We start from the raw sequence: 23133 nt of genomic DNA on the forward strand, positions 1-23133 counted from the left end.
TACGTGAGGGGATTTGGGGGCTATCTCCCTCCCGACCCAAGGAGATTGGGGATCTCTTAGATTCTGGATAGCGGGGACCTAAGAGGGAGGACTAGGGGGTCCCCGATCCGGAACCGAGCTACCTTGAAGGCACCGGGAAGCGCTTCATTCCGGGAGGGCGTTCCCGCGGCCCGGCCCCCGTGCCGGGGTGGGTGAGGGGTGCGGCCGCGCCCAGGTCCCGGCCCGTCTCGGGATTCGGGGCCTCTCTCCCCCCTGGGGACCCGGGATCCCGGCGGGAGCAGGGTTCGGGCGCCGCCGCCTCCGCGGGCGCCCAGGCGCGCGGGCGAGCGCGGGGCTTTATGCTCGCAGGGCGGCGGGGGGAGGAGCCGGCAGGTCGGCCCCCGGCGGGCCCTCCCCTCGGCCGTCCCCGCCCGCCCGCCCGAGCGGGGTCGGGGGAGGGGGCAGCATGGCCTGTCCGTCCGGCCCCCTTCGCCGCGCTCCTCATCTGCCCCGCGCCGAGCGCTGCCGCCGCCGCCGCCGCCGCCGCTCCGCTGCCCGCGCCGCCCGCGGCTCCCGATGGAGACTGACGCGCCCCAGCCCGGCCTCGCCTCCCCGGACTCTCCGCACGACCCCTGGTACGGCACGGCCCGGCCCGGCCCGGCCTTGATGGCCCGCGCCCTCCCCGGCCCCGCCAACATGGCCGATCTGGGTCGGGCCGGGCCTCCCCGGGGCCCGGGCCCGCGCCCCCTGCGCCCGGGCGCCCGGCGCTCACGCGGGCCCTTTGTGTCTCTCCTCCTCCCGCAGCAAGATGTTCATCGGGGGACTCAGTTGGCAGACTACGCAGGGTGAGCGAGCTCGGGAGCGCCAGCCGGCCCGGCTGGGCACCCGGGACCCCCCGGCGCCCCGGAACCGGACACCTCAGCCCGGCCCTGTGCCCCGCTGACCCCGGGCGCCCCCGCGCCCTGTTTCGCGCCCCGCCCGGGGACCCGGAGAGCGCAGGGCGATCGGCGAGCGCGCACGGCCCAGCGGGTGGAGGGGAGGAGATGAGGGTTTCAGGGGCCATCGGGGGGGTGGGCTGGGCCCCCGAGACCCGCCGGCGGCAGCGCCAACTCCGCTCGCACCTGCGGCTCAAACTTTTGTGAGGCGGCTCCCGGAGCGGCGGGAACCCGGCCGGAGCCGTCCCCCCTCCAGCCCAGCTCGGCCCTCGGCTTCCTGGGGCCCCTGTGGGCGCCAGGAGGCTCCACGGGAGCCGGGTGAGGGCTGGGGAGGGGGAGGCGGTGGAGAGCGTGCAGGCTGCTGGGCGCGGGGGCGGCCGGGCCGCGCCGGGGTCACTAGGGGCAAAGGACGGGGGAAGGGGGGAAGGGCGCGGGGCGCGGGCTGGTCCGAAGGCGGGTGTGTGGTTACAGAAGGGCTGCGCGAATACTTCGGCCAGTTCGGGGAGGTGAAGGAGTGTCTGGTGATGCGGGACCCCCTGACCAAGAGATCCAGGTGAGCCCCTCACCCCCTCCTCCTGCTCCTGGCTCGCCCCCCTCCACCGCCACTCACTGCCGTGTAACCATCTGCCTCTCCCTCACTACGGCGCGCAGGGGTTTCGGCTTCGTCACTTTCATGGACCAGGCGGGGGTGGATAAAGTACTGGCGCAATCGCGACACGAGCTCGACTCCAAAACAGTGAGTGGCCCTCAGGGCTTTGGGGGCCCTTCGGGAGAGGGAGGTCGCCGGAGGAGAGGGTCAGGACTTTCCCCAGGGGACAGTTGTATGGGATCCTGAAGGAAGGAGGGAGTTTTCTGAATAGAAGGTCTGCCACGCTCTGAAACTTTGTCGCCAGAGTTGAGGGGAGACCTAGCAGAAAAATCCCAGGCCTGCTATGAGGTGTTACATCCCCCTAACCCCTCCGGTACTGGTGAGGGAAGACGCAGCCACCACCCTCTCCCAGTGCGTACTAATCTTGATGCCTCAAGGAGGAGCCTGGGGTGGAGCTAGGTCCCTTCCCGAGCCCAAATTGGGTGAGTCAGGGCTGCAGTGACCCATCCGTGGCTTCTCTGAACTCTAACTAGTATTTAGCTCCCCCCACCCACCCCATTCCAGACCAATGGCAAAGCTCATTGAATCCCCCTCCCTTCTGACCTCCCTCCCCTGACTTTTGGTCAATGAGCTCCTTGCTTTGTGTGGAAGACATGAACCTGCTTTGCCCATGAAGGGATTTATGAGAAGGGAGCTAGCTTGCCTGGAAACAGCTCTTCCCGGCTAGATCCGAGGAGAAACTGCTTGTTTGGCATTCAAACTCCTGGAACATTTTGCTGCTGTCCCACTGCTCCCCAGTGTCTTGGGCCCTGCAGGGGGCGCTGGCCCAGGCCCCAGCTCAGGGGGAGAGGGGAAAGGAGAAAGCAGAGGAGGGGTTCCTTCGTGATGGGGTAACTGTCTGCCAGTGGGCTGGGACAGCGCGATCTCTCTCTGTACTCCCCCACTCTCCTCCGGCCCAGCCCTGGGCCTCCCTGCTTGGGTCAGTCACTGGCTCCTGTTTACCTGCAACAATAGCTGGTTGTGCCCAAGAATTTGTCAAATTACCGCCTGTCCCCAGCTCCTGTTATCTCTGCCCAGTGGCTCCCACTCCTGCCCGCAGTGATGAATGAGCAAATGAGGCCAGGCCTCAACTTTGCCGGCTCTGAAAGGATCTTCTTGGCGCTGACTGAGTGACCCAAGCTGGGAATGGAAAGACAGTGGCCTATTGTTTTTGGTGATTATCTGCCATCAAGCTGCCTGTTCTCCTACCATCCCCTGTCCTCAGAATGCACCGATGGCTTCTGCAGCGCTCAGGAAGCCGAGATTTGGGGGCCGGGGGTGGGGGTGTGGGAGATTGATAAGGGGAAGAGAAGGGAGGGAGGAGGATGAGATGGGCATCCTTCTGAGATTTGGGATGTGAAAAGGGCAAGGGCTTTGTGTTTGGCGTTCTCCAGCCTGGGAAAGGGGGGGTGGAAGGGAGGCTTATTGTGGGGAGTCTATTTTGGGTTCTGACTTTCACCTTTTATTTACTTGTTGGGTTTTATTTATGTTGCCAGCTGTGAGTCAGAGTGGAGGTAGGGTGTGTCAGGGATTGGTGTGCGTGGGTCTGCAGGACATGGCTTTGGTACCACCTCCCCTCAGGGTCTGAGCAGGGTAACTGTCTGAGGTGTGCTCTGGTGGCTTCCAGGAGAAATAGAAGGATGAACATGGCCACAGAGGTATGAAATCATGCCTTCAGACAGGGGAATGGGCAGCTCTATGAGCCCCTTGGGATTCTGGGAGAGAGGCGGCATTGTCCAGTATGGATTTTGGACGTTCGTTCTCTGTGAGTGTTTTTCAGTGGGGGAGCCTGTAGGAGGCTGGTCCCTCATCTGTCCCATTCAGGCAGTGAGGAGCCAGAGCCCGTTGCCTAGAACGAGGCTGAGTTTTGAACAGAAGGAACTTTGGGAAAAGAGAGATCTTCCTGGCGATTGGCTGGTGAACTTCTGAGTGGTGTCCACCCATGTGAGTGGCCAGAAACTCTGAAATGCCCAGGCCTCATAGGTCCTGCATTGATCACAGTGTCTCATGCCCTGGCTTTTGCTGTTTGTCAGTACGAATTCAGTACCTGGGAGTACCCAGGTGCATCTTGCTTTTCCTCTCTGGTTGTTCACAGCCAAGGGCAAAGGTGGCCCACTGGTAATAGCACCTTTGTTTGTGCAGTGAAGGGCAGTTCACAAAGGAATGCTTTCACTTGCGTTATCTCATTTGATTCCCTACAGCTGCCCCTGGGAAAAGTGGGTGTTATCGTCCCCACTTTGCAGATGAGGGAACTGAGGCGCAGACAAGTTACCAAGATCACAAGCTTAGCCAGGGGCTCCTAGTTTCTGAGTCCAAATCCTGTGCAAGTCACCAAAGCCTGTGCTCTGCTTAACCCTAGGCCTAGCTGCATTATCAGGGAACTGTTTGCTTGCAGCCTCCAGAAGGGCTGCTAGATGTCAACAGTATTGGGAAAACAGAACTGCATCTACTCTTGGTGGTTTATGAACTCTTATCTCGAAGCCTTTTTCAGCAAAGAGTGTTTCCATTCACAAGGCTTCCGAAGTCTAGATTGCATGCCTCACCTGGGCAGGTATCTGTGTGACGTCAGGCACGGAGGCCCTGGATATACCTGGTGCTAGAAGGAATAACACTTGGCTTACTTTATTGGGGTTCTTGCTGAGGGCTAGACACCAAGTGCTTTGTAAGCATTATCTCAGAAAATCTGCAGACACAACACTGTAAACTGACTATGCTTCAATTTACAAAAAAGTAAAAAAGAAAAAATCTGCAGACGACCCTTTGAGGTGGATGTTATTATTTGCCTGTTTTGTGGGTGAGCTCAAGCCTGAGGCTCAGAGAGGTTAAGTCATTTGTGCAGGATTTCATAGCTGGGAAGTAATGTAAATGGGATTTGAACCCAATAGTCTGGCTCTAGGCCCTAAAAGCTCAACTGTTACACTTTCCTGCCAGGGGCTGTGGCGGTTTCAGACACCTCTGTGTCACCTCTGTATCCTGGGATGAGAAAGGTCCTCAGGTCTGCAGGCTATGTGGTGTGGTCACCCATCTGAAGTGTGATAACCGAGGCCCCTCTACCTCTCTCTTCTCTTTTAGATTGATCCCAAGGTGGCCTTTCCCCGGCGAGCACAGCCTAAGGTAGGTGTGTCTGTGTCCGGGAGCAGCTTTGTACTGCCGGCAGTGATTTTCCCAGCATTCCCTTCTATGGAAGATGCTTTTGCTTGGAGTGTTAATGGAATGGACTGGGATGGGGGAGGGAGGATTCTTTATGTCCTCGCTCTGTGGACTGCAGACACCATGCATTTTTCCAGCTGTGCTCTTGGGTGGACTAGTAAGAGGGGCTGCATGTGTTGAGAGAAGGAGGAACCCCTCAGGGGATTCATTGTCCTGTATTTGAAGCCAGTACACTTTGGATCCTGAGTTGAATTCTGACCTCAGAGATCACAATCTCTCTGCCCAGCCCCTCTGGGGGTCAAACACAGACTTACCCCTGTGAGGCTGAGCTAGAGTCAGGCCAGGGAGCTACCCCTGACCCCCCCCCAGGCTCCCCCCTACCTCTGAGGTCAGGTGTATTGAGCTTGCAGAGCAGGAAGGGAGTGGAGTCTGTTATGTGTTGTCTTGCAGCTTGGGTGAAGGTGGCTTCCCTCCCAAGTATTCTTTTTCCCTGGCACTGTGGCGAGTTTTTCTGGGTGTACCAAAAACAGATTTCTGAGCAGTTGAGGTATACAGAATTCAAAACTTTTGGTGCAGGACAGGGGCCTAAGAGTTTATTCCAGGCCCCAGGACTACTAGCCACATCTTTATGTTTAAGCGGTCAAAAACAGGAGACAGGCGGAAGCCTGGTTACTATCCAGGGAGCAGGACCCCTGAGTCTGCTGACTTACCATGTGTCCTGGGACTCAGTCCCTCTCCTGGAGAACTCAGTTTCCCCCTTTGCAAGGGGGTTGATGGGAACTAAGATGCTTTAAGATTTGGAGTCAAGGTGCCCAGCTCCTGCCATGGCAAAGGGAGAGGGGCAGGTTTTGGGAGACAGGAAAAGGGCATCACTGGAAGGGTCCAGCAGAGGGCCTGAAAGCAATTATGAGGCAGGTATTTGAAGGAGGCCGCACCAGGGAGCACATGGTCAGAATTGGGTTAATTCCATTAAGCAGTTTGGTGACAGAAGGTGCTTTAGTGTTAGGATGGGGCTGGGAATTGCCGTGGATTAGCCATGCGCTCCTGGGGTAATTAGGACCATGTGTTCTTCCTAAAACAGGGCTGGGGCCACCAGGCTGCCAGAGGTTGGGTTGGAAGGAGGTTGATGGGGAAAATGTCGGCATTGAGGGGACCCTGGGATGGACCCTGGGGACCGTGGGATGGACCTGGGCCTCTCCCAGGAGGGGCTGGTGGGGTCTTTGAGGTAGGCTGTAGGTCTGGGTCACCAAGCCATCCTCTTCCCGACACAGACCCCAGGGAGTGAGCCAGCCATGATGTGGGGTGCACAGCTGCCCGTGACAGGCCTAGAGGCGAGGGTCCAAGGGGGAGCTGGGGGGGGTGCCTTCCGAGTAGCTGGGGCCACAGACAGCTTGTCAGCTGGCGCCCTGGCAGGAGGGCTGGAGCCCCTGCTGGTGGCGGTAGGCCACAGAACTCAGATGCCCACTTTCTCATTCCCTCCCCCTAACAGATGGTGACTCGAACGAAGAAGATCTTTGTTGGGGGGCTATCAGTAAACACCACGGTGGAGGACGTGAAGCAGTATTTTGAGCAGTTCGGGAAGGTGGGTCAAAACTGGGGGTGCTGGCTGGGAGCCCTGGAGAATTTTGGTCAGAGGCAAGCCAGAGTCCAGCACGACCATTCCAATCCCTGCAGGGGTGGAAAAGGGGGCTGGGTCCTTCTGCGGGTGAGGCCGGGCCAACCTACCGTTCGTGCTCCTGGCCTATCTGTGGACCTCAGGCTCTGGGCATATCCCTGGGGAGAGAAGCCACACAGTAGCTGTCCCTGTTGTTGCCCTTCTGCTTATCTTCGTTCTCCTGAAGGAGGCTTTGCTCCCGAAGCCAGTTCAATCCAGTCACCCCTTGGCCTCCTGAGAGTTTGCACCTGTCCAGTCCACCTGCGGTTGTACCTTCCCCCACCCCTTCCTGGTCAGGATGATAAGGAAGCAATAAATATGACTCCCAGTTGTACTCAGGACCCTGCTTGCACAGGTGGGAGCTGGGGTGGGAAGCACTGATCTCTTAGCTAGTGGAGAGGGGCTGAAGAGACCACCCCAAATTGCTGATCAGTCCCAGAGGACTGGCTTTCAGCTCTGAGGTGCACGTAGGTTAAATTTCTGGGCCATTTAGTCCACAAATAAGTAGATGGGGTGACATCAGACAATAGGGTGTCCTCAGAACGGTGAGTGATGTGAACATCAAGGCCCCAGGGAGAGATGGGAAAGAGGGGGTCAAATTTTAAGCCTGGGGGTGAAGTAAGGCTGCTGTGCTTAGGCCTGGGGTCCCTGGTCTTTTCTGACGGGAGACAGGCTGGGTCTCTCCTTTCCCGAGGCTCATTAGTTCCCTGTTACGCAGAGGGCACAGGAGAACGTGGCTTGAGAATGGGATGTGAGCTGGGGACTGGGTGGGTTTCCAGGCCCCTGTCTCTAGGGCAAAAGGGGAGAGGGTGGGAGGTCCCCTGGCCAGCGGATGCTGGCGATGTAGGGGCCAGAGGCCTAGGCTTAGGCGCCTCCGCGGGGACCCGGGTACAGGACCGAGAGCAGGTCGGCGGCCTGGGCCCCAGAGGGAAGGGCGCTCCTGGGAAGCAGCAGGCCCCGCTCGGCTCCGGTGGGGTGTCTTTGTGTCTGAGCGCCGAGCATTAGAGCTCGCACTAATCTGATCCAGCAGCTGTGATTGGAGGCCGCCTGCCCCCGGGGCCGGCGTTGCCATGGCAACCGGGCCCCAGGAGAAGCCGTCAGCGGCCGCGTCTTTTGTTCGGGCCTAAATCGGCGTTGGCATGTGAAACCGGCCCGGGGAGGCCAGGGGGAGCCGGAGAATAGACTGCCAGGGAGCGAGGGGGACAGCCGGGAATGCCAAGGGCCCCGCGGCGGGGGGCCCCCCGCCCGGATCGAGGGGCCGCCACCGAGAGGGGAACAATGGTCAGCCGCCATGGCTGCCACTCAGGCTTAGCGGCCGACGAACTTGGCGGCTCCCACTGGTCAGCAGGCCTCGGCCGCCTCCCCTCCCCCGCCCGAGCCCCCCTACCCTCGAGTTCCCATGGAGACCAAAGCCTATTAAGGACACTGGGCTGGGAGCCTCCCTCCCCTCAGCTGGCCCCACGAGGGGACACCGTTGGGGGTCCCCTGGACCCCCAACCACTTTCGTTGCTCTGTGCCCTGGCCTCAACCCCACTGCCCTACTATGGGTCTCCAGACAAGGCCCATGTGGAAGGGTCTAGTGGACATAGGTGGTGAAGTTGAAAGGTTGGGTGGAGAAAAGGCCATGGATTTGGGCTGAATCTCTTACAGGTCCCACAGCTACCCAAAGCTGCAGGATCCTGGAAGAGGCTGGTTCTTCTATTCATTCGTTCAAAAAGTCATTGAGCACAGGTCAAGGTCCTCAATAGGATGGTCATGATCATAACTGACACAGGCACTGTGTTCCTCATGGAAACTTCAAAGCCATTGGTGTTGGGCTGTTTTCTGCCTAGCTTTGCCACCCTCCCCCATATGACTGCGGTCAAGCCCCCCTATAATAAAGGTGATAATAATAATAATAGCTATTATTAACTAAGCACTTACTATATCCCAGCTACTGTGAATTAGGCGTGTTACATGTACTATTTCATTTAACTCCTCCCTATAAGACACTGTTACACCCATTTTATAGATGAAGAAGTTGAATCATGGAGACATAAAGCCACTTGTCCAAATTTAATGAGCAAATGCAGAATCTAGGAATCCAATTCTGGCCTGTCATACTCAAAGCCTGTACTTTTGTCACGACCCTCCTTTCTGGGTTTCTCTTTCCCATGTGCTCAGTGTGAAAGGTCCATCTGGTTTGGACAGTCTGGTTGATTTGGGATTGGGACTCAGAATGGGTCCATAAGGATGGGAGTGAGGGTGGCACCACGCTGCAGGGCCCTGGGGCAGGAGCCTCCTTGGGAAGGGACATACCATTTCCCTCTGAGATTCTCCAGGGACCTAACTGCCTCCTGGTTCTCCCAGGGGAAAGTCAGGGGCCTGGTGCAGCTTGGTGACTAACAAGAGCTGGAGGACCACCCTGTTCAGGGGCTGCTCTTTCCACTTTAACAAGGCAGTGGATGGGCCTGGAAAGAGAGCAAAGGAGAATGGGGAAGAGGCTGTGCCCCAAGGCCTCAAGAAGTTTTCCTTTATCCCTTGAGGGTCTGACCATTTGGGGGAGGGTCAGCAGCTGGAGTGAGATGTGGGAGGGGGAGGCAGTATCAGAGGCAGCCCTTGATTTCCACCAAGGATGAATCAGACCTTAGCTTAACCCCATGAGACAGCTGACATTGGCTGAAGAATTAAGAGGGCAAGCAGGAAGCAGCAGATGTAGGCAAAAGGAAGGGAAGGGACTGCAGAAGGAAAGCCAAGGCCTTTGGCTGTCCACGTATCCAAGAGGATGCCTTGAGGGAGTAGCAAGAAGAGAAGGCTGGGGTCCAAGGGATGGGGGATAATGCGGACGCTCCCCCTTCCTCTACCCTTTTTCCCTCCCCCAGTCAGTGGGAGGCTAGCAGCCCAGGCACTGAACTCTACTTGCTTTAATTACAGCCTCTAGCAAAAGGAAACCTCAATTAGAGGAAAAGATCTGTACCAGGAGAGGGGAGTTGGGTCTGGCTGGAGCAGTTGCTGTCCTCCTGGCCTTTTGCAAAAAGGAAAGAGGCTTTCATTTCCCCGTCTCATATCTCGCTCTTATATTTCCTCCCCTAGCACCCACTCTGTGCCTTCTCCTAGGCTCGATCTGGGATTTGCTGTGTGACCTTGGGCAGGTGACTTCACCTCTCTGAGCCCATCTCCTGAGCTACCAAATGAGGATCTTACCATGCAAGGAATGGAATGTAGAGGAGAGGCTAGTGGGGCAAAGTGCCAGGCATACAGTTGGTGCTTAATATTTGCAGGCTGGTCCACTGAGAATCTGGTGGTTGAATGGGGGTGCGGTGGCATCCAGCTGGGGTTATAGATGGAAAGTTGTCCCCTGCACAGGGAGCAGATTTAAGATAAAGCCTGGAATAGGCAAGCAAGGAGGGGGTGTCGGAACCCTTGCTCCTGGGTTGTGGTAGAGTCCCCTGGGGTCTGGTGGGTCCTCCATTGCAGCTCTGTTTCAGGTGGACGATGCCATGCTGATGTTCGACAAAACCACCAACCGGCACCGAGGTGAGCATGGCCCCCTCCCCCTTCCCAGGCCGGGCTGGGGGGCCTGTGGTCAGCCAGGGGGCTGCAGGTCACAGCTGCCCTTTCATCTTGCCTCCTGACATCCTATCCCCGAGGATCTGCATCCTCTCCCGGGCCTGGCCTTACAGAAGGCTTTTGTCCCGCCGTTTCCTGTGCTAGAAACTTGCCGAATTGCAGACACCCGAGAGGAGCAGAGGAGCAGAGGAGCAGACCTCTCCTCCCCCTGCAACTGAGCCCTCCGCCCCCGACCCGGCCGGTGTCCGCCCAGCCAGTGTCTGCCTGGGTTTACCTTGTCCCTGGTAACCAGAGCTCAGGCCGCCCCAGGGTCAGGCTGACTCCACAGCCACAGGCAGTCTGCTCCCGCCACCACCTCCTCGCCCCACCCATGGGCTGAGCCCAGCCCCCAGCCCCCTTGCCCCTGAACCTGTGAGCATCTGGGCCACCGTGTGCATATTGCCTGGTTGTTTTTCTCCCAAGGGCCTTGCCTTCTGAGAAATCCCATTCCAGCCCCTGGGGCACACCCAGGAGGAGGCGGGGTTGTTTCTCCTGTGCCTTCAGAGCTTTGGGCCTTTTAAGCCTGTTTGGGGAGTAGAGTATGTGCTAGTCTGTGTGTGTGTATCTGTGCATGTGAGCGTGTCTGTGTCTGAATAGTTGCATGTTTCTAGTGTGTCATGGTAAACCGTACATGTACACAGGGGCCTTTATGCCTTTGTGAGCACTGGTGAGTGTCTCTATGACATATGGATACCTAGGAAGGGTGTGTGTGTGTATACAAAAATATATTTGGGTGTGTACACCTTTGTGTAAGTTTAAAAAAGTATGTGTGCTCTTTTCCCCTCTTTGGAAGGCATCTAAAGAAGAGAAAAGTCATGTTGAGTGGATTTTCGTCACAACTCTGCCTCTTTCTAACTGGCTGTGTGACCTTGGGCAAGTCACTTCGCTGAGCCTTGGTTTTCACAACTGTGATTTGGAGTTGAAACTCTGTCTCAGTGGGTAGTTGAGAAGTTGCTAGACGGTGGTCAGAGTATCTCCTTAACTCTTAGACACTCACTTGTGAGAGTGGAGTGGTGGTGTTGGTATGACTTGGGGCTGGGTTTTGACCACGAGCCTGGTTCTGACCCTTCCTCTGCCCTCTAGGGTTCGGCTTTGTCACATTTGAGAGCGAGGACATCGTGGAGAAAGTGTGTGAAATCCACTTCCATGAAATCAACAACAAAATGGTGAGCAAGGATTGGAGGGGTGGAGATGCAGAGGGAGGCTGGGGCTCCAGCCTGAGCCAGCCAGGGATGCTTGGAGGTTCTGGAGGCAGGCAAACGGCCTCACAGTTCGTGGGGCAGAGCCAATTCTCCCACTCCCTAAAAATCTGGACAGGAAGGTGGTGTCCCGTGGCTCTTAAAAAGCATGGTTGGTGGGTTCATAGAGACCTAGGTTGAAATCCATACTCCACCACTCACTAGTGTAGTCTTTGGGCAGATGTCTTCTCTCTAAGCCTCAGTTCTTCATCTGTAAAATGAGAGGGGGAGCAATACATCTACCATAGTTCGTATAAGCATTCCATGATTTATTGCTCGCAAAGTCGATCTCTGGCACATAGCAAGCGCTCCAGAAATGCTAACTATGAAATTACCAATAAAGAGCCCTGCTAGGGAATAGGAGGGTCAGTGACCCTTGGTCTATAGGAGGGACTGACCACCAGGTCTTGTTGCAGGTGGAATGTAAGAAAGCTCAGCCAAAAGAGGTGATGTCACCGACGGGCTCAGCCCGGGGGAGGTCTCGAGTCATGCCCTATGGAATGGACGCCTTCATGCTGGGCATCGGCATGCTGGGTATGTGCTAGGCCTGCACCTGCGGCTTCTTCCCGCTCGGAACTGCGCCTAGGGCTCCAGGGGCTGGGTGGGTGTTGCACCTCCTCTGTGGTCAGCCCTCCTGTCTGAGTCATTGGGCCCCAGTGTGAACGGAGTATCTCGGATCTGGCAGTTCTCATGAAAGTGGGGCGATTTGGTTGTGGGGTGCTGCCCTCTGGTGGTAGCCAAGAGAATGATCCAGCTGCTCATTAATTGGTCCTTCTGTTCCTCCATCCATTCCATTCATTTGTCCACCCATCCATCCAGTGAATAGTTATTGAGCAACTATAAATGCCAAGCCCTATGCCAAGAAGTACAACAGTGACTTTCCTTGGAGCTTTACAGTCTGGCAGGGAAAACAGATAAGTAAGAACATAAATAAAGAGGTTTAGGACGGAGAAGTATAGGGTGCCAAGGGAGCATGGTCAGAGCAAATTTGACCAAGACTTGGAGAAGCTTGAAGTTACACTTAAACTGAGTCTGTGGGTTGAGTAGGAGCTAGTTATGGTAGGGCAGGGAGCAGGGAAGGGGAAAAATGGTCAGGCAGATGGAACAGCATTTACAGACCCAAAGGCCTTTGGGAAAGTAGAAAGATAGCTGCTTCTTCTTGGTCAGCTTCTGAGACAGGACCTGCCTTCATGGGGTTCCCCATCAAAGTGGGAGACAGGGGTGAATGGGCAGGGTCACCACAGAGTGATGGGAGGCTGTCAGGGAGGCACTTAAACCCACTTGGGGGTTGGGGAGACTCCCTGAAGGAGGTAAAGGTTACTGTGAGCCTTGGAAGATGAGCAGGAATCAGCAGTGCTTGGTGCCCACGAATGAGGGTGAAAAAAATCTGGGCTGGGCCTCCAGGAAGGTCACAGTCTCCCTGGAGAGACGAAATGTGTCTACACAGTAAGAGCACAGTACAAGGGGGTCTTTATGCCGGGGATGGGGGAGGGGTGCTCTGGGGATTCAGAGGAGGAGGGCATGGTGTGGGGTAGACGGCCAGGATTGGGATTGCAGATGGGGGAGTGAGAAGGAGGAATGGAACACTGTCTTCTCCTGAAGTTTTTTGTAAACTTTTTATTTGGAAGTAATTTCAAACTTTCAGAAGAGTTGAAAAGATAAAGAGGCACAAAGAACATCAATTTACCCTTTCCCAAATTCACCTCTTGTTAACACCATATCCCAGTTGCTTATCATTTCCTCTGTATGTGTATGTATATGTATTATATATGCACATACATGTGTGTACACACAGACACACACAATACACTTGTGATTTTTCTCTGAATCATTTCAGGGTAAGTTACATGCATTGTGGCCCTTTACCATGAAATGTTTTGGTGTGTATTTCCTAAGATTATGGATATTCTTTCATGAAGCCACAGCATGGTCATCAACTTCATACATTTATATTGGGATGGTATTTTAATCTAATCTACCAGGTTTTCTTTGATCCAATAATGTTCTTTATAGCTATTTTTGTCCTCCAGAACAAGATCCAGGCTAGAATCAGGTATTGAATTTAGTTGTTCTGTCTCTTTAGCCTCTTTTGGAATATTGATAAAATTTTCTTTCACAACAATCATTAGCTAGTTTCACCCCATTTAAAAAGTGGGAGGGGGAAAAAAAGAAAAAGGAAACTTCAAATCCATAGAAAGAATTGTGGCTAAGAGACTTGGAGCCGATCACATCTGAATTGGAATCCCAGTTATACTATGATTACTCACTGTATGATTTTCCTTTCAAAGCTGCAAATATTTATTATAATATATGCATACTAACTAGCAGGCACCATGCTGGTGCTGGAGATACAGAGGTAAAAGATAGAGAAGACAGAAAGTCAGCACTTAAAGAAATGGTGGGCTAAATTCAGATAATAGTCATCAGTGCTCTGAAAGGAAAGACCCAGGGTGACATGATAAATATTGTAACTGATGAGAAGGAGGACTCTTGGGGGATGACCTCTCTGAGGAGGTGACATTTGGAGCTGAGACTTGCACAATGAGAAGGACACAGTCGTGGGAAAACATGGGGGAAGAGTTCTAGGCAATTGAAACAGCATGTGCAAAGGCCCTGGGATGGGGAGGAGCTTGTTAAATTTGAGAAGCAGTGGGGAGGCCAGTGTGACTGGAGCAGAGTGAGAGTCAGGGTATAGATGAGGACAGGATGGAGGAAGAAGCTGGAGCATGAAAGGCCTTGATACGAGTCTGGATTATTCTCAGCTAATAAGTGTCACCTCTATGGGCCTCAATTTCTTGATCTGTAAAGTGGGGCTCCTAATAGTACCTCTTAGGACTCTTGTGAGGTTTAAGGAGAGAGTAAAGTGTGCCACGGGTTTTGCACGGGGCTTGGCATGCAGCAGGTGTTTGGTAAATATGACTGATTATTATTTGTGATACAAGGTGGGGAGGGACATGAGGGGCTCACATTCTTCCCCGCTGAGCTGTAGGTGAGGCATCTGACACTGGTCCCCTTGCCTGATCAGGTTACCCCGGTTTCCAAGCCACGACCTATGCCAGCCGGAGTTATACAGGCCTTGCCCCTGGCTACACCTACCAGTTTCCCGGTAAGTCCTGCCTGGTATCCCTCTGCTTCCAGCATGTCCCTGGTTCCCGGGCAGTCTGACTCCTCAGGGCGGTGTCTGGGGGTGCATGGCTGGGGGAGGTCTGCCTGCTGGAGGCTTGGAAGGAAGGGCATGTCTGAGGAAGGAGCGCCTCTCCCCACCTTCCCCCTCCCCACCCCATCCCCAGAAGCTGGGGGCGGGGCTCCCAGCGTGGCCTTGCATGGCACCCTCCCTTCCAGGCTGATCTCTGCCCGCCTCTTGCCTTTCTCTCCTCCCTACCCCACTCTGAGGTTGCCACTTCCACCAAAGAGGGCATCGGGCTTGTGGTGGGGGGCGTGCCCAAGGGCCAACGTGGTGGTGTCTCTATGGACGCACTTCTAATGACCACTTGCTACACTGAGCCCCTTTCAAGGCCGACAAGACCTTTTGAGACCCCGAATGCTGGAAAACAGTGTAAAAGCATGATGATCACCACCATCATTTGTAATTCAAATAAGTGGCAGGAATCCCAGCAAAATTCTGTACTTTCACGATGACTATTCATTGTTTTTTGTTTTAATATCAAATATCATATTTTTGCAAAACTTTTGTTTGTTTGCTTTTTTGTTCTTATTTTTTTAGAGGGCTCCCCCTCAGCACTTGTACCATTTGCCTCTTAGGCTGTCCAGCTTGGAATCCTCTGTCCACATAATGTTGTCTAACCCTGACAGTAGCCTCCTGGGGGGGGGCATGACGATCCCCATTTTATAGGTGAGGAAATGGGCTCAGAGGGGCAAAGTGACTCGCTCAGGTGACTCAGCTATAAAGTGGTGGAGCGTGGAGCCCACCCGGAGCCCGACCTGCTCTCGAGTCACTGCTTCTCATCAGTGCCACCCCCCCCAGCTCCTCCCCCCACCAAAAAAAGAAGAGGTGGATTCTGGGAGATGTTTTAGGGCATTTTCAAGCCCTTTAAGGAAAATACTGGAAATAGCTCCAGCATCGCCCTGTGCCCAGGGTATGGTGGCAACTCTGCCCGCACTTTCTCTCTGTCTGTCTCCTCTTGGTGTCTGTGTCTCTTTCCGCACCCTTCCCTGCTGGGGACCATGCTCTCCCCATCCCCAGCTCTTGGGTCCTATGCATGGCCTGTCCCCCTGACCCAGTGTCCCCATGGGTACAATTGTCCTCCCTGGGCCACGCCCAAGGGGCCTCCCTGCATCTTCCTAAGCTGTTTTACGTTTCATTTTAGAATTCCGTGTAGAGCGGACCCCTCTCCCGAGCGCCCCAGTCCTCCCCGAGCTTACAGGTCAGTTGCTCGGATTTCGTACACCTCACAGGCCACATGGGGAGAAAAAAGGGCCCAGGGACCTTCCTGGGGAAAGCGAGCGGGACGTTTTCTCCTGCCCGCCAGCCCTCCGGCTGTGGAGATGCAGCAGACTCTGCTGCGGCACTGGCCAGTCTGTGTAGCTACACGGCCCTTAAGGGTGGGGCATGGGGCCAAGCCCAGCAGATGGAGGCTAAGTCACTCATTCATCCATCTGACAAATATTTATCTAGCGCCTCCCATGTGCCAGGCACCATGTAGGTGCTGGGATCCAGTGGTGAACCAGCCAGGGTCTCAGACCCTAAGCAGAGTGGGCCGGGTAGGAGACTTCAGGGAATAGCAGTGGGCATGGCTTTCCCCGGTGCCAACCAACCCTGCTAGGAGGGGGTGTGGACCCAACACTTTGAGATCTCATTTTCCAAGGGAAGCCAAAAACCCAGCTTTCACTTTCAAATGAATTTTTCAATTATTTTCCAATGTAGGCAATGAGTCCAACATTTTTAAACCACCATGAGCCAAATTAAACTTTTTTGAGAGCCGAATCCAGCCCTTGGGGTGCCCGTTTGCAACTTCTGGGCAAGTGGGATGATGTGCTTGGCCACCCTGAGCCATTTCTTGAGCTGGAGTTCTCACCTGGGCCAGTCAGCTCAGCTCTGGAGCTGGGGCTGAGGCCAAGGCCAAGGCCAAGGGGTGGGGTGGGGGGTGCAGGTGAGGTGGGCTGCAAGGGGTTTCTCTGTTCAACCTGCTTCTCCCCCCACCCCATCCCCAGACTCCCCCCTCAACTTGGCCGTGTGTGGAGGATGTGAGCGTGGATGCTGCTTTAGATGAGACCTTCCTTCCAAGGGATGCTCAGGGGGCCCCCAAAATGGGGGAGGGGAACGAGGAACACAGGGTGAAGGACCAGGAGGGAGTAGAGGGTCCTGGCAGTTGGGGCGATAGAGGATCTTCCCTGAGCAGAGAGAGGGGAGGCGAAAGGGGGTCTTTTCTACTCATTTCAGAACTCTGTGTTGAGGACCTAGCATGGGACACTTTGCCAAGCCCTGGAAGCAAAGCAGGGACCCGACAAAGCCAAGCCACGATCCACAGAACTTGTTCTCTAGAGAGGATGATGAATATTTATTATACAAATGAGGAATGCTTTACAGTTGTGATAAGAGCATGCTGATTTTGCTTTGGGGAAATGCCTAACTGGGCCCCAAACCAGACCTCAGAGCCCAGCCCTGCCCTTAAAGAACTGAGAGAAGAAATATCCCCTCTGCAGACATCTTGGCAGGGGAGGACGTGGGTTCAAGGATCAGCAACTCTTGGAGGTCTGGGGTCTGAACTTTTCCCTCCCCTTCAAGAGATGAGGATGTTTCCTTCATGCATTTAATCAATATTTGTTGTGCCAAACACTGTTCCAGGCAGTGGGGATACAGCAGGGAATGAGACAGACAAGATCCCTGCCCTCCTGGAGCTGACATTCTAGTGGAGGGAGCCAGCAATAAACAAGTAAACAAACAAGGAAATCAGATACTTTCACAGGGTGAGACGTTGCACAAGAAAAATAAAACAGGGAGATGTGCTAAGGTGTTAGGGTCGGGGGCAAGGGGCTGCCTTAGCGGGGGTGGTCAGGAAAGGCTTCTCAGAGGAGGTGACACCTGATTATCTTAGGCAAAGTGTCTCCTAACAGTGCAGGAACGCTGTCCTAGACTTTAATTCCCTGGCCCAAGGGCCTTGGCAGAGACTTTCAGGGTTTTTTTTTCCGAGGTCCCTACCCCAGATCCAGTTCCATTTCAGGGCCATGGTCACCAAAACGGCCCCAAGGGGTGCATCTTGGGATGAGAGAGGGCAATGCAAACACCCCAGCCCCTGGCTGGGTGGGATTGCAGCCTCTCGGGCTGCAGTGGCAGAGCCAAGCAGTAGGGGGCGCTCAGCCGCCAGACGGGAGGGAGCTGCAGGCTCCCGCCAACCGGTTATTTCGGCAGAGGTCCCTTCTAGTACTGTGCAGGGTGCTAGGCGCTGCAGAGGCAGGGGTGGCAGTAGACAGCAAACCAGGGAATAGCAAGATCCCTGTGTCTAAAGACAGATCGGAGAAATGGGGCTGGGGGGCTTAGGGAGGGAGTGGTCTTTTCTGCCCAAGTGGTGGTCAGGGGGCCCTGAGGCAGGGAACTGGGTGCACACACTTTATGGAGGACGTGTCCTCGGCAGAATGGGAGTGGGGAAGCCGGCCAGGCAGCAGAAGGGGCCAGACAGGATTGTGGCCTAGACTAGATCCCACAGGGAGCTCCAGGGCAGGACTCCCAGTCCATCCCTTGGGGAAACAGGCCCAGCTTTTTGTACCCGTGTCAGTCGGTCGCTGGCTCCAGTGGCCCGGGGTTGGGAAGAGAGACATAACCTCTGGGTATCCCTGGGCTAAGTGGGCCCTGGTTCGGCCAAGGGCCCTCCCTGAAGAGGGCAGCTGTGGGCCACGCTTAGAGCCACTCAGAGTGGGCTGCCCTGCCCCCACCCTCCAGGAGATGTGGGTGGTTCAAGTGCGTCCCTCAAGTCCAGGGAAGAAGCTGAGGCTTAGCGCTTCTCTGGGAAGCCATCCTCCCTCCTACCTGTCTCCAAGGGAGCTCCTTCTGCCTTGACCCTGGGGCTGCGCTGACCCCTGTGAGGTGGGGTGAGGCCTGAGAGGCTCTGCCCTCCTCCACCTCTGCCCCTCGCCTGCCCGGCATGCTTACCTGCCCTCTTTTCCTTCTAGCCATTCCCCTCACCGCTTACGGACCCATGGCAGCAGCAGCGGCGGCAGCGGCTGTGGTTCGAGGGACAGGTGAGGTCTGCTGGGGTGCAGGAAGTGAGGGAGGGGTGCAGGTGGCAGAGAAGCCCAGGGGGAAGGAGACGCGGCCACTGCCACCCCTTTCCAGAGGGACTCACTTACTCTTTCACTCGACAAATATGAACTGAGCACCTGGCAGGCCAGCCAGGAAGGAGACTGATGTGGTCTCTGCCCTCAGAGCTTACAGACTAGTGGGGGCGTCAGGTACTAAAAAGGCATTCATCCTGAAGGACGCTGCCGCCCTGCTGGGGGAGGTCAGGGCAGAGGAGCTCACAGGCCTCTCGGGAAGGCTTTCAGGAGGATGGACCTCTTAACTTCCCATTTGAAGGCAAAGAAAAGGGAAGAGTATTCCCAGCAGAGGGAATAGCAGGTGCAGAGGCTTGGAGGCCAGTTAGCATGAGTGGCGCGCAGGAGTGGAGCATGGGGAGGAGGCAAGAGGAACCAGGTCCTGGGGAGACACTGAACATTTTAAGCAGTGGAGTGATGTCCACTGTAGGAAATGAGCACAGCTGCAGGGTGGGAACAGGTGTGAAGGGGCTGCAAAGGGGAGGGGAGGTCAGCGAGGAGGCTGCTGAGTGGCCAGACAAGAGGTGATGGGGGCCTGGGCTAGGGCAGCCGGGGGCGGATGGACTTGGAGCGATCTCGGCCGGTGGACCCACATGCCCCGCTGGGGTGTGGGGGTGAGGCAGAGAGGGAGGGGTCAAGGTCAGAGCGGGTGGAACGGGTCGGAGGGGTGCTGTGGGGTGACAGTGGTCGCCGGGGCTATCACCGTCTTCTTTCTGGGTTGCCAGGCTCTCACCCCTGGACGATGGCTCCCCCTCCAGGTTCGACTCCCAGCCGCACGGGGGGCTTCCTGGGAACCACCAGCCCTGGCCCCATGGCCGAGCTCTATGGGGCAGCCAACCAGGACTCAGGGGTCAGCAGTTACATCAGTGCTGCCAGCCCCGCCCCCAGCACTGGCTTCGGCCACAGTCTTGGGGTGAGTGGCCGGACCTGGAGAACCCTGAAGTTGAAGGCGGGAGAGTCCTTGACTGTGGGTGCAGAAGGGAGGTGAGGGATGATGGGTGGAGAAAGTGTCACCTGTGGGGGATCAGTGAGGGTTATCATTCAGTCATTGAGTGGGCATTTAATAAGCACCCTCTGTTTGCCAGGCATTAGGTGGGCTCTGGGGATACTGTGCAAGTAAGACTCACCACCTCTGCCTGCATGGGAGCTAGATTCAAGCTCAGGGGTGCCCTGCTTTTCCAGGGTGCTGGTTATATACAGATTCCCTGATCCTGCCCTGGAGAATCTTCTAGCAGGGGTGATATGGGCAGGGCTAGAGAAGGTCTTTGCCTCCCCTGGGGCTCCTGTGGGAGAGAGAAGGAACCCCTGGGCTTTCTTTGCTTCTCTCACGAATCTAGGCATCAAATGCTTTTCTTTCTAGGGCCCCTTGATTGCCACAGCTTTCACCAATGGGTACCACTGAAGCAGGAGACAGGTGGCAGGAGGTGAGGAGATGGACAGGGGCCTTGGGGTTGGGGGTGGCACTGGAGAGACTGGTCCTGGGCTGCCCAGTCTGGGACACTGACCTCGTCCCTGCCTTCACGGAACCCACAGTCCAGTGGGGAGACAGACTTTCATCCCAGCAATAGTTGAAAGGTGGGAAAAGCTGCTCAAACTGCTACATAAAGATTGTAAATAAAAACAAACAAACAACAAAACAGTAAGGCAGCACATGCTGCCTCTCAGGAGAAGATTGTTTGAGATTGATGATATCCAGCATTGATGAGGGGGGAAGGCAATCTGTGTAAACTGGCTCAGGTTTTCCAAAGGGTAGGGTTCTGGGGGAGGGTACAGCTCAGTGGCAGAGCGTGTACTTAGTATGCACAAGGTCCTGCGTTCAATCCCCAGTACCTCCATTAAACAACTTTTTTTTAAAGTAAATAAGTAAATAAACCTAATCCGCCCCCCCCAAAGGGCAGGGTTTATTCCAACTAAACATTCATGCCCTTAAAATAATGATTCTACTTCTAGGCATTTATTTTTAAAACTGCAAATAACTGAAATGCCCATTAACAGGAGAGTGGTTAAACAGCCTATGCCTACAACGGAGTATTACCCAACTGGTGAAACAGGATCCTGTCAACTTATATACCAAGATCAAGGGGCAAGGAGAACCCCACACACAGGGTCATCATGCAGCCGATGGTGACCTGGTGGGGTTCTGTGTGAACCGGCCGTTGCCTTTGTTCATTCCTTCATTGGTCCAGACAACTAGGGCACTATTCCAGGCAAGAGGGATGCGTGAGACAAACAAGGTCCCTGCCTCACCCTACAGACAAAAATCAAGTGAGATCATTCCAAACTGGGTATGAGGGGTCTACCTGCTTTAGGGGTTCAGGGGGCTTCTCTGAGAAGGTGAGGTTTGAACAAATCCAGCCGTTCAAAATCGAGTGAGAGTTCCAAACAGGGAACAGAAAATGCGAGGCGTAGGAACAACGCCTGTCTAGGAGGGGAGTAAGGGAAGAGGCCTTACGCCCGAGGATAGGTTTCTGGGGGTCGCAGAGGGGCGGCGGTAGGACGCCCATGATCTCCCCCTGTGTTCCAGCACCCCAGCCTGCAGCTGACTGAGGACCACGAGTGAGCCAGCGAGGGGGCGGGGACACCTCAGCCGCAGCCGCCGCCCCCTCCCCCGCAGCGACTCGGACCGCTACTGCCTGCCCCCCACTCCCTGGGCCCCGGCCCCTGCCCTGCTGCCCTCGATGGATGTGTGGATGTCCCGTCGTCTGGCTCCCCTACTAACCTCCCTCTCTGCCGCCCCTGGCCCACTTTCCCCATCCCCCCTGTCCTGCCCGCTTTTATTTATTTTGGATTAGCCGGTTGCCCCACCCTCCCCCGGTTCTCCCCTCTCCTCTCGGCTCTGCGCCCCCGGTCTCCCTGCCGCGCCCCATAGGACATCCCCAAGAAGGCTTTTGTATTTGTGCATAGCTAGAGTGAGGGCAGAGGGGGCCTGCTGCAGGCCGCAGCCACAACCCTGGTTTTTTTTATTTTGATTTTCCCTCCTTTTCTCTCTTCCTTTTTTTTTTTTTTTAAAGAAACTGTTTTTTTAAAAACTATTTCTAGGTTTGTGAATGTGAAGCCCCAGGCCACAGGGGGCAAGGGGCCAGGTGCCCCCCCACCAGCTGAGAACAAAATGTCTATGTGGGTGTGGGCCCCTGGCCACCTCCCTCCAGCCCTGGAGAGGACAGGGCTGCGCAGGCCAGGCCGAGCCCCTGGACCACCCCGTCCTGTATCATATGTAAATACTGTGAGGTGAGGCCCCCACCCCTCTCTCAGACCCCTTGGGGGTGAGGGCATTGCCTCGCCCTACCCAGCAAAGGTCTCCCCTGTGTTTCTGTCCCTTCCTCAGACACCGTTACTGTAAGCTTGCAGGCCTCAACTGTGGCCGAGGCAGGCCCTCTCTCTCAGGCCCTAGGGGTCAAGGCCTTGGGCCCACTCACCCCGAAAACCCAGTGTTGGGGCAAGGGAAGAGAAGGGCTCGCCCGGAGCCACTGCTGGAAAGGAATTAACTCTCCAAAGGTCTCCCCCCGCCCCCTACCTAGTCGGGCCTTCATGGTTTCTGCCCTGAGCCCCCAGTGAGTGGGCATCAGGGGGCACTTTGGGAAGGGGCAGACCCCAGGGGAAAGCAAAGGGCTTCTCAGGGAACCCCCACATTTCTCTCACTGAAGTTCCGCACCAGGATGGTCCCGTGACCAGAGCCCCTTGGCAGCCCCGAGCCCCCGAGTCCCCTTCAAAGGAAAACAAGGCTCAGGTCCTGCCTGTTCATGAACAGTAAGTGACCAGGCCAGTGTGGCAGGGCTGAGGCCCACCTGTCATTGTCCCCCTCTGTGTCCTTCTCCCCCAGGTCTGAGGCTGGGGACCTAAGCTTCCTTCCCCATCATAATCCCCCAACTTTAAAACCCCCTTTGGAGAGTTAATTGTCTGTGTGAGGTGCTTAACCTATCAGCCCCGAGATCACAAAGCAATAATCTTTGTTACTGAGATGCGCGGCTGTTCGTGGGTTTTTTTTTTTTTTAATGTTTCCTAATAAAAGAGAAGCTGCATTTTATTGGTTTTTATTTTTAATTAATTTTCTACATGTTTGAGCTGAGTCACAAGAGACTTAGCTTCCCTCTCCCCACTTCCTGTGATCCCCCCCACCCCACTGGGCCCACCCATGGGCTCAGGGCCCTGGAATTCCGTTTTCTGATTTGTTTGGGGAATTTTTTTAAAAAGATGTTACATGGTGTTTCGAAGCCAGCAAGTTACCACCCTCCGGTGTCTCTTCTCTCCACATCTGTAACTTCTTTTTCCAGGTTTTATTTTCAGTTTTAAATTCCTAATAAATTATTTGAAAATGGGGCTGAGTTCGTGTCTTGCATCTCTGTGCGTTCGGGTCTAGGTACCCCGACAGTACTCTGTTTTCCTCCTGGAACAGTCCTCGGTTTGCACTTGGCCCAGCTTCCGTCTCCAACTCCATAACCAGCCTCAAAGCTTCAAGTTGACGGTGAGATATCGCTTGACACCCATTAGAATGGCCATCATCAAAAAGCCGGAAGCCAACAAGTGCTGGTGAGGACGTAGGGAAACTGGAACCCCTGTGCATTGCTGGTAGGAGTGTAAAATGGTGCAGCTACTGTGGAAGAGAGTTTGGTAGTTCTTCAGAAAGCTAAATATTGAATTATCACGTGGTCCAACAATTCCACTCCTAGGTATATACCCAAAGAAATTGAAAGT

General features: G+C 55.3%; 1 protein-coding gene across 5 annotated transcripts; it reads left to right on the plus strand.

Moving 5' to 3' along the window:
• Positions 1-264: 264 nt before the first annotated feature.
• MSI1 (musashi RNA binding protein 1) lies at positions 265-22758 on the plus strand. Of its 5 annotated transcripts, none has more exons than XM_074356068.1 (15): positions 277-614; positions 784-824; positions 1386-1467; positions 1566-1650; positions 4615-4656; positions 6182-6274; positions 9814-9862; positions 11018-11100; positions 11589-11706; positions 14198-14278; positions 15501-15557; positions 18301-18369; positions 19200-19354; positions 19802-19865; positions 20966-22758. In XM_074356068.1, exons 1-14 carry the CDS (start codon positions 556-558, stop codon positions 19841-19843), a joined length of 1056 nt encoding a protein of 351 aa, XP_074212169.1. In that variant the 5' UTR covers positions 277-555; the 3' UTR covers positions 19844-19865; positions 20966-22758. The 5 variants fall into 5 exon arrangements, with proteins under 5 accessions (XP_074212171.1, XP_074212170.1, XP_074212169.1 ...); XM_074356067.1 differs by having other exon boundaries at positions 286-614; positions 19167-19354; XM_074356070.1 differs by lacking the exon at positions 15501-15557 and having other exon boundaries at positions 265-614.
• Positions 22759-23133: the final 375 nt, after the last annotated feature.

Source organism: Camelus bactrianus, chromosome 32, assembly GCF_048773025.1.
Source record: "Camelus bactrianus isolate YW-2024 breed Bactrian camel chromosome 32, ASM4877302v1, whole genome shotgun sequence".
Taxonomy (NCBI): Eukaryota; Metazoa; Chordata; class Mammalia; order Artiodactyla; family Camelidae; genus Camelus; species Camelus bactrianus.